At 32.3% G+C, this 11486-nt stretch overlaps 2 protein-coding genes across 2 annotated transcripts; one reads left to right on the top strand and one right to left on the bottom strand.

Annotated features, from left to right (window-relative positions):
• Positions 1-258: 258 nt before the first annotated feature.
• On the top strand, positions 259-1088 carry LOC140182211 (uncharacterized mitochondrial protein AtMg00810-like). Its single transcript, XM_072228351.1, has 2 exons — positions 259-358; positions 538-1088. Exons 1-2 carry the CDS (start codon positions 259-261, stop codon positions 1086-1088), a joined length of 651 nt encoding a protein of 216 aa, XP_072084452.1.
• A 1994-nt stretch (positions 1089-3082) lies between these two features.
• Positions 3083-5145, bottom strand: LOC112779503 (uncharacterized). Its single transcript, XM_025823803.3, has 3 exons — positions 4628-5145; positions 4421-4550; positions 3083-4085 (listed from the first exon to the last, which is right to left on the bottom strand). Exons 1-3 carry the CDS (start codon positions 4758-4760, stop codon positions 3254-3256), a joined length of 1095 nt encoding a protein of 364 aa, XP_025679588.1. The 5' UTR covers positions 4761-5145; the 3' UTR covers positions 3083-3253.
• Between the last annotated feature and the right edge of the window lie 6341 nt (positions 5146-11486).

Raw genomic sequence — 11486 nt, 5'->3', positions numbered from 1 at the left:
AAATGCTATGCTGAGGCTGTCACTAATCCAAAATGGCAAGAAGTGATTAATGTGGAGTTAAATGCTCTAAAAGAAAATAAGACTTGGACTCTAACACCTCTTCCAGCTGGAAAAAAAACTGTAGGTTGCAGATGGGTGTTTAAATTGAAACTCAATGCTAATGGAACGGTGGAACGCCACAAGGCCAGATTAGTGGCACAGAGCTTCGCCTAGACGGCTGGGGTGGACTATCTTGAAACATTTAGCCCTATTGTGAAGATGACAACCCTTCGAATCTTGCTTACCATTGCAGCAGTCAAAGGCTGGTTCCTGCATCAATTGGATGTCAACACGGCCTTTTTACACAGAGATCATGCAAGTTAGTTCGTTCCCTTTATGGCTTAAAACAAGTCAGCAGGCAGTGAAACACTAAGCTCACTTCCACTCTTCTTTCGATTGGTTACTGTCAGTCTCAAAGTGACTATAGCCTTTTCACCAAATCTACATAATTTGGTTTCACAATTATACTAGTATATGTTGATGACCTAATTGTTTTAGTGGATGACATGGCAGAAATCACTTTTATCAAACAGCATTTGCATCATTTGTTCAAGATCAAAGACATTGGTGAACTGAAGTTCTTTCTTGGCTTGGAGGTGATTCGAAGTAAGAGAGGGATCATGGTGAATCAAAAGAAATACTGCTTCGATCTCTTGAAGGATTATAACCTACTAAATGCCAAGCCAGCAGAAACACCAATGGACTACACCATCAAATTGACCAAGACTTCAGGAAATCTGTTGCAGTCCAATACAGAGTATAGAAAGCTAATTGGAAAATTGATCTATTTGACTAATACTAGGCTAGAAATTGGATATGTTGTTGGGAGACTAAGCCAATACTTGAATTGTCCCACAAATATACACTTTGAAGCAGCATTGAGAGTTTTGAGATACTTAGGAGGAACACCAACCAAGGAGCTGATGTTTGCAATTGACACAAATTTAACACCCATTGATTTTTCGGACAGCGATTGGGGCACTTGTTCAGATACAAAGAGATCAACCTCAGGCTATTGCTTCTTCATTGGCACTTCAATTGTGTCCTGAAAAAGTAAGAAACAAAGTACGGTTGCTAATTCTTCATGTGAGGCTAAATATAAAACCCTAGTAATGGCCACACGGGAGGCACAGTGGATCACTTATGTGCTGCAAGATCTGAGAGTAAAGCTGAAAAAACCCATTGAAATATACTATGATAGCTAATCGGCATTGCATATTGCTGCTAATCCAGTATTTCATGAGAGAACCAAACATATAGAGATGGATTATCACATTGTGAGAGACAAATGGCGAGAGCAAGTCACAAAGCTGCTACCCATCTCCACCCACAATCAAGTGGCAGACATATTGACAAAAGCGTTGGCTCCCAATCAGTTTCAACAATGTTTGAGCAAGCTGAGAATGATGGAAAGCATCGATTCTAGCTTGAGAGGGGGTGTTACATGAGAAAACATGTAGAGTAACTTGTTAGAATAGTTAATAGTTCATCTAGTTGTAAATAATAATAATAGTTAGTTAAGAGGCTAATTGTTGTTATTTAAGAGTTACAACCAACTATAAAAGTTAGTTAGAAATCTAATTCAATGAAATCAGTTTTTGAGACTGTGAGAGAATTCCAATTTTCTTTCTAGTCACAATTTTTCTTCCAGTCTCTTTCTGAACGCTTCACCATTTTAACAATATTGAAATTGTATTTTAATTTGATATATTTAATTAAATTATATTAGATTTTATTATGATTATGTTAAAATTTTTTAATTTTTTTTAAATAAATAGAAATCTATCACAGAAATAGCATGCAGACATAGCGGGGCAGCGGCGGGGTTCCCACTTCCCATGGAAAATTGGAAACCATTCCCATCCCTAAATTTATATTATGAGTGAATGTTAATATTGTATTCATTAAGAAATGTTATACTTCAAAATTCAAAAGGACATGGTTAAGGGCTAGTTTGGCTAAACTTCTTAAATAAGTTCTTTTGAAAAAGGAGATTAAAATATAAAGATTTTTATTAATAACAATTTTTAAATAAATTATTTTGTGTTTGAAAAGTTATTATAGAAGTCTTTGTTTTAAAATTGTGTATTAAATAAGAGTGATAAAATAACTTTTGAAAATAGGAGAAGTCACATTTTTTAACTTCTTCAAAAACTCTTAAATAACTTTTTAAAAAGTTAAAAGTTTATCTAAAAAATTGTATCAAATACTATTAATGTAACTTTTTATAAGTTAAAAGTAAAAAAAAGTAGCTTTTGAAATTTTCCAAACGGACTCTAATAGTAATAGACATAGTGCCCTAATAAGATAATTCAACAAAAATAAGATTTACTTTTTCCTTTTTAATATAAGTATTTCTTTCATTCTTTTTAGATTATTAAAAAAATATATTAAATTTAGATCACTGGATTACCAATAATGTATCAAACAACGAGATTAACTTCTTTCATTTAAGTTATTCTTCCAAGACTAGTGAAAGAAACCAGTGAAAAAGAGATTAAGAAAAATTATTGTTTGTAGAAAAAATAATTAATTCTGGATACTTGCTTAAGTGACTCGCTTAATCCAAATTGGTTATACGTATATGACATATTAGTCCCTTGACAATGAAATGAAAATAAAAACTGCCATGAAGCCAATAAAACATCTGTGATAAAAATGCACCTGTTACAGTGTAGCAAAGAAAGAAACAAATGGTAGGTTTAAAAAAAAAGAAACCAGAAGAACAATCCTTAATTAATCCTTGTATTGCAAATTCTATCCCACAGACAATAATTAAGAAGAACAAAGGTAAAAGACAATTAATATTGGTTACTTTTGTCTCACAAATATAAACACAAATCAGGATTCTTTTTTTTTTTTTTTTTAGCAAACCTATATACAATAGAGCAATAATCCGTTGAATTTGGAATTAAAACTCCTCTTTCCCAAATTCAAACAAAACCTATTTATTTTTCTTATGATAATTGAATCACCGACATTCAGATACTGTTATTAGAAATCCGACTAACCATATTTAACTAGATTGACATCTCACAAAAAATTTCTCAATAAATACATATTTTTTAATTTCTATTTGAGATTATTAATTATGAAATCAAAACCCGTCATCTATATATAATAATTCATTAGTCAATAAGAAACTCATAAACAAATCTTCAATCTGCGACGGATTAGTCTTTGTCTTCGCGACAGACAGAGAATACAAAGCCTTTTATATATGTCCAAAAGCTGCTGTGAGCTTCTGAATGTCCTTTGAAAAGAAACTTGCCATTTGAGATGGTTCTTGGAACTTGGTATTATTATTATTATGGTGAGGTAACATAATGGGCCCTGGTGTATCAGGTACCAAATGGTGTATATCTGGCTTGATTTCATTGCAAAATGATTCAGAAGAAGCAAGCATTGAGACTGGGTTATGAAGGTAGTAATAATACTCATCCCACTTGGATGATAATTCTTCTAACTCTTCTATGCTCATGTGAATTTGGTATTGTTCCTCTTTCAATCCATAGGGTGCAGTATTAGAGATATTTTCAGGAGAGTTCGAAGAAGAAGAGAAAGAAGGCTTGTAAAGGAAACTAGAATCAGTAGGAAGAAATAAATTGGTTGCGGTTGTTGGTGTAAGAATAGAAGTGGTATTGAATGGAAAATCAGTGTTGATATCAAAAGACCTTCCACTACTGTGGCTATACCAATTAACTGAATTTGAATCTGATGATGATGATGCATGATTTATCATCTGAATTGGAAAACCACCCATGAAATCTGAGTGATGATGGCAACTCATTGAAGATGCTCTGTTTTGCACATAGGGAGTTGCATCATCTGATTTGTTCAACTCATTGGACGATGCTTCTGCTGTCTTTTCTTGGTTTCTGTTGTCGTTGTCCTCGCCGCCGCTGCCTTTCTCGGCCTCCGGAATCTTCTTGTGTGTCACAGGGTCTATACCTCTCTGCCTCAGCTTCTTCTTCAAGCAAGAATTCCACAGATTCTTTATCTCATTGTCGGTCCTCCCCGGCAATTGTGCCGCAATTTGCGACCATCTGAAAAAAAAAAATCAGTAGTCATGTAAAAAATAAAGGTGAAAACTCACGTGTAGTTGTCTTCATATGAAGTTAATAATTGAGAATCATTAGATGATGATTTAGTCAAACTTATTAAATCATCTAATGAAGACAACAGTACGTGAGTTTCTATCAAAAATAAATATAAATGTCCTTTTTAATTTATGACGGACAAAAAATCTCTTTATAATTTAAATATTTTTAGTAAGTCTCTAACTATTTAAGTAATTGGTCTAAGCAAACAGGACTGCTTAGACCAATTAGTTAGAGGGCCATTAGAGGAAGGGAAGGGAAGGGATTTGAATTGTTATTACCTATTGCCCAATACTCCATGAAGCTCAATGATGAGATTCTCTTCTTCTTGTGAGAATGTACCTCTCTTCAAATCAGGCCTTAAGTAATTTATCCACCTAAGTCTGCAGCTCTTACCACACCTTTGCAAACCTGTTAATACATTATTATTTACATTGACAAGAGTATTAAAAAAAGAAGAAGAAGATTTAAAGGTAGTGTTAGAGTACCTGCTTGCTTAGGCACAGAGCTCCAACATCCATGACCATACTTAGTAATATGCATGAGAAGTTTCTCATCCTCCTCAGGTGACCACAGACCCTTTCGAAGCTTCTGATTGTAACAGCAAGAGTGCCTTCTCATTTTTAAATTAGTGATGATGTTGAATTAATTGAAGCTTTTAGCTTAGCTTAGCTTCCAAATTAAGACAAAGTAGTAGTATTGTTTATTTTTATTCCAATAATGTAGATTTAATAAGGTTCGATAGACAGATGATATAGGAAGGAAAATGAAGTGGTGGTGGTATCTATGGGAAGAAGTTGAATTAGAATATAAAAGTGAGCCTAAGCCGCATGAAAGATAGAGATATATATCTTATTCCTTAAACACTATATATATATGCTTGAGAACTATAACTTAATTAATATTTGTAAATTAAATAAAAAATATGAGAAACCAATTTAAGCTTACGGTATTTTTATTTTCCTTTTTTTGGTGTGTGTTTATATTAATGTGAAAGAGATGAGACAATGTGAAATTGGACACGTTGTGTTGTGATATAGCCATAGGGGGATGGGAAGGTTGAATTTGGCAAGGTGAGAGAAGATAGGGGTTGATGAATAGTGTATCATGTCTTTTGGAAGCTGTGAGAGCATTGCTGTCTTTTGCATGAATAGTGGGCCATTTTTCACTTATATTATAATCAACTCATCAAATTGTCGGAGCAAGAAAAAGAATAAATAAAAACAAGTGTAAAATAATTGACACTTGAAGAGTTATTCATTTTTGTGTAATTGTAAGTAGGAGAAATTGAGTAGTAATTATCTAATTTTGATATAATTTTTTCATATTCATTTAATGGTTGCAGGTTTGAGTTTTACTTTTATTTTTTTAAAAGAATATCTAATTTTAGAAGTACACATAAATAAATTTTGAAAATTAAATTCATGCATGATTGTATGATAAATAAGTTGCTTAGAGATTAAAACTTTATTTCCATCAATTATGTAGTCTTCACAAGAAAAGGGAAGCAATGCTTAGAGAGAGATAAAAATGTTAACCTTCGTTTTTATAGGTGAACGCTAGAAAAAAAAAATATATATATATATATATATATATATATATATATATATATATATATATATATTAAAGCGGAAATGTTTGGTAACCAAATAAAATCAGCCAAAAATAGTCATAACTTGTTTTATTTAACATTTATTAATTGTTGCAATAATTAATTAATGCTAAATAAGACAAGTTCTGGCTGTTTTTTTGTATTCAAATCCGCAATCTTTAAGTTAGCGTTTGGTGGAGAGACAGAGACAGAATGACTGAGACTGAGAGACAGAGACTGAGAGACAGAGATTGAAATAAATTTTAGTATTCTGTTTGGTGCAAAATAAGAGACAGAAATTGAAACAAGAATAAAACTCTAATTTAATTTGCACAAAGGGTAAAATTGGAATTAATTAATTGAAATGAGAGTATTTTAGGTATAAAAAGTTATTAAAGTTTCAGTCTCCATCTCTAAAAATTTTAGTCACCTGTGTCTCTACTTTTTGGAGGTACTGAAATACTGAAATTTTGGAGACAGAGACAGAAATTTTAGTACCAGTCTCTGAACCAACAAACACGATACTGAATCTCAGTCTCTGTCTCAGTACCTCAAAACAAACGCTACCTAAGTGAATATGAAGAGACTATACTATTTGAAATATAGTTTATTTGAAGGAATATTTTATATTTACTCTTTAAATAGGATTTATATATCCTTTTGGCTCATTATTTTATTTATAGTAAATGATCATGTTTAATTTATTAATTCAACATATTATTAATTAAAAATAAAAAGTTTCCTCTCGTAATATTTTTTCAAAAATAAAAACACTAAAAAAAGAAACTTCCACAAATTAGAGTATTATTTGATAGTTTATTTTTAATGCAGTTTTTTGTTGCAATAATTATATAGTGACGTAATACTGACGTTGTAATAATTTGTTATAAGAAATATTGATCTTTTTTAGTTGTTATAGGTAAATTATTACATGCATAGCGAAATTTTCATGTCAAACTCTACGTACGCTACACAGTGTCACAGTCTTTGCCCATATCCTTATGTCTGTTAAAAGCGAAATGAGAAATACAAATACCCCTTTTTACTAGAATTGGAAAATTGGTGACTCAAAATATAATAAAATTAAAATATATAGGATTATCCATCCATTCTCTACTCTACTCTACTCTGCAATCCATCTATGTCATGATTTCTTTGAAAAGTTACATCATTACGTGGAAAGAACAATGGCTTTTTTCTTTTGTATTTTTATAAAAAAAATAATGCATCATATCCTTTACCTGTTGAAATCCACTTATTGCTCCAAATTATTCTACTAACCTTATTTAATTTGCCAGTTTCATCTTCAAAAAGAGAGAATTTCTCTCAATTCTCTGCACTCAATTGAATTTTTGAAATAATGTTGACGCTTACTATACGAAGTATGAGTAAAACCTATAAAAATTAGCTATGTATTAATGTTGGTCACGTAGACGCATACACATTCAAATAGATGATGATGAGTAGTGATGGCTACAAAATTTGGAAAAATAGTCTATAATTCTCTTTAGCACTTTTAATTTAAGCAAAGCTTTTATTAGACAACTAACTATACTAGAAGCTAAGGAGACCCGCGCCATGCGTCCAGCGGTAAATTAATGATAGTATATAATAAATATTAAAAATTATTATATTTTATAAAATTAAATTAAATGTGTAAATTAAAATTAAATTTAAAAAGTATTTTATTTAAAATAATTTATAGTACAAAAAATTTAGATATTAGAGTTATATGTACAAAATGACATTTTTATTTGGTGGTTTGATTTTTGTATTTGTTTTAGTTGATGAACTTGATCTTTTTATGTGGCGCTCGTCCTCTTTTTTTTTATTGGTTGTTGTTAGAGTTGCTACTTTTTTTCTTTCTGTGTAAGTTCTTGTGAAGGCATGTACTTTATGAATTATTGAGTTATATGTACTTTCTATTGTGTTGTTTGTTCTATCTTTGCAAGTATGTTCTTCTTCCGAAAATGTATCTTAAATTTGTATAGTTTTCTTTCTCCTTAATCTCTTGATGGGTATGTGTTCTTCGTCTGATGATATTAGTGTTGGCGAAGTTGGTTCCTATAATCAATGAATAATTTAAATTGGAAATAAAAATGATATCTAAAATAACTAAAATAAGTGAATTTTTTTTTAGTATTACCTGTTTTATTTGTTGTAATGAGTGTTGAAATTTAGTGTTTTCAGTTGGAATAAATGTCTTGGTAACAAATGAGTGTTGAAATTTAGTGTTTTTGGTTGGAATAAATGTCTTGGTAACAGTGTATTATTGAGAAATTTCTTTAAGATTAAAATCATTTACATTGACTTCAAATATAACTAAGGTTGCACAAATTTTTCAATTGGGGTGGTGCTTCAATGTCATTATTTTTCTTGGCTATTAGATTTGAAGCAGTTGTACCCAACAATTTTTTTGCTTCGCCATCAAATAGTACAAAAGTTGTTGTACCACTTTGATCTGAAACTTTTAATTGAATTTTGAACCTAAAATAAGTATTGGGTTAGTAACTAATAATTTTATAGATGTAATTATGAAAAGTATATAGAGTTACCTTATTGTTGGAAATTGTGGTGTTTGATTACATGTGCCATAAAGGTAGTTATCTCCTTTTTCATATGCTTTTTTCGTACACTTTTCACAGTCAACATAGTTATCTCCATTGAGTAAGTTTGAGATGTTGTGTAGTTCGAAAATAAATTTATTGTGCTAAATTTGATGTAATTTGAAGGAATAGTGATAAGAGACTTATATAAGTAATTCAAATAGTATGGGATTTGAATATTTGTAACGTAAAATTTATTATGATTAATAATATTATTATGACATTTGTAATATGGATGTTTATTACATTGAATGAGTTATTTATAAAAATTAATAAAAAAAATATAGGTAACCAACAACATTTTTTAACAATGTGAACAATGTGAATTAATAGGGTTAAAAGAGTAAATTAATCTTAAGAGTAAACTACCATTTGTACCCACGAAAGTTGAAAATGCTGACACATCTACCCATAAAAAAAGAAAATTACTATTTGTACCCATAAAACATGAATTTCATATAACAAAATTATCCAAACACTAAAAAATCACATAAAAATCCCAAATTACCCTTATCATCATCTGCATCATCTTTTCCCTTCCACTACCACCACCATCACTAACCATATCCTCTCTCTCTCTCCTTCCATTTTCTGAGCTTGTCGCCACCGTCAGAGTCCGTCAACTCTGTCAACTCCTTCCTCTCTCTCTTTCCCTCTCTTCCCTTCTGTGATTTGCTTCTCTCACTCTTCTACTTTTTTAAATGGTTGCGTGATGTAGGTTCGGTGATCTCTGAGTTTGCAGATTGGGGAAGAGCGGGTGGAACCGCAGACTGGACATGGGCTGGATCGGAGCTCTGTGTCAGCAAGAGATGGATGGCTAGTTGGAACGGGTAGGGGTAGCGGTAGCGATCAGGCAGCGGTAGCGGCTCTAGGATTGCAAAAGGCGGCGAAAACAGAAGGCGACGGTGGTCCGAGGCTCGCGGAGGTGAGGCGAGGGAAAGAAGAAGAAAGAGAGAGGGAAACGGTGGGGGAGGAAAGAAAGGGGGAAAGGACGCGGTGGCAGCGAGTGGAGGTTGGGTGGGACTTGACGGCACCAGCAACTGTTGAGTGCTGCGGTGATGGTTACGCAGAGGAGCAGAGAAGGGAACAGGGGTGAGAAGGGGCGAGAGAGATGAAGAAGATAGGAAATCGGGTGAAGGGGCGATAACTTGGTGGTCACCGATGGTGGTGCGGTGGTTTGAGACAATTTGCTTTTTCTATTGTTGTTGTTATTTCTTTATGTGAAGAAGATGACAATGGAGGTATAGTGGTGGTGGTGGTGATAGTAGTGATGAAGGAAATGAGCTGGTAGTGCCTTTGAACTCAAAGTTTGGCTCAGGCGAGGAAGAGACAAGGAAGGAGAAAAGGAGGGGTGGATGATGCGGATGATGATAAGGGTAATTTGGCGTTTTTATGTGATTTTTTAGTGTTTGGATAATTTTGTTATATGGAATTCATGTTTTATGGGTACAAATGGTAATTTTTTTATGGGTAGATGTGTCAGCGTTTTCAACTTTTGTGGGTAGAAATGGTAGTTTACTCTTAATCTTAAATTTAATTAGTAGCATTAAATTAGGATATAGTGTATTTTTATTTGATTAGTGGTTGTTCATATTGTTCAAGATGGTCATTGTTTACCTAACACTCTCCAATCCATATACACTACAACAAAGAAAAACAAATATCGTACTTTTTTAAAACCAATCTTTTGAACTACCTATCATCACTATTGATTATATCAACATTATTTATAAACAATCTGATTAACTATGGTGTTCTACATAATTAGAATACTTTTAAGTTTTTCATCTTTCTTTTTAAACATAACATTATTAGTTTCGACACCAAGAGGTAAAATAGAACATGTACAATCAATATTCATTGTACATACTCAAAGCAATTAGTTAGAGACTCTTGTAAAATAGTACTCAATTAATCTTCTTAAAACACCTAAAGAATTTTATCATAATATTATGGTGTCAGTTAGAATATGACAAGACTTTACAAAAATCAGAATATGACAATGGGAAAATTTTTCCAGAGGAAGGATGGAAATAGCCAAGCTCTGAAAAAGAATCCACAACCTTGTATCTTTCAAGAAAATTGATGTTGTGTCCATCATATTTTCGTTTGTAATCGACATCCTAAATATTCTGCAATGATTTGCACTAATGTTGTTTGAATCGCACATCATCCACCAATCGGCCAATGCAGTGCTCATTGGCAGTTAGTAAAATATTAATTCCAATCAACCATTCAATCAAATCGAATCAAAATAAAGAGGAGTAATCAATATACAGAAAAAGAACAATTAAATGAAGAAAATGTGCCAATACCACTGGTCACAGCTGCGGTTCAAATTATAATTAGATGGAGGGTTTATGTCTTTTAAATAGATTCTTATTTTTGGATTTCTGTTATTTTTTTCTAACAGACGTCTATTTAATTAGACTTGGTCAAATTTTTTTAAGATACGGTTATAAAATTTAAAATTCAACTAAAGATATTATTATAGACTTGATTCTAATTAATTTAAATCAAATTTTATTTTAATAGATTAGATATGATATGATATGATTGGATTTAAATCAATCAGAACATAATTAAGTCGTAGTTGCTTCCCTTAAATAAAGTTCCACTCCTCTTTCCCTTCTTAAATATTTTCATTCTTGGCTTTCAAACAAGTAAGTCATCGTTGATCTTGATCACAATGACTACAATGTCTAATGATGAGTTATTAGAGATATTGTCTTGGTTACCTGCAAAAGCAATCCACAAACTCAATTCTTCTTCAAAACTCTTTTCAGAGCTTCCACAAACTCCATACTTTGTAGCAAACCAAGCAAAAAACTCATTGAAGAAAGATCATCCTTCATGCTTCTTCATTCAAAGAGATAACAATCTGAATCACAACGACCACGTCGAGTTGCATCCTTTGCCGGGAGAGGAACTTTCCTCCGGCGTCCCTGAAAACATGCTAGGATTCATCGCGCGCTCGCGGCTCAAGATTCTAAGCTCAAGAAACGGTTTACTTCTTTGTCTTCATCGAACAGAATTGTTTATTATCAATCCAGCAACTTGTTACCTTTTACACATTTTCCTCCCCAACCACTTGCAGCAGCGAGGGAATCTTCATAGTATCTCCATGACACTGGAATGCGACTCTGATGA

This window comes from Arachis hypogaea, chromosome 19 (genome assembly GCF_003086295.3).
Source record: "Arachis hypogaea cultivar Tifrunner chromosome 19, arahy.Tifrunner.gnm2.J5K5, whole genome shotgun sequence".
Classification (NCBI taxonomy): domain Eukaryota; kingdom Viridiplantae; phylum Streptophyta; class Magnoliopsida; order Fabales; family Fabaceae; genus Arachis; species Arachis hypogaea.
The sequence above is the reverse complement of the archived record's forward strand: the minus strand, read 5'-3'. Positions and strand labels throughout refer to the sequence as shown.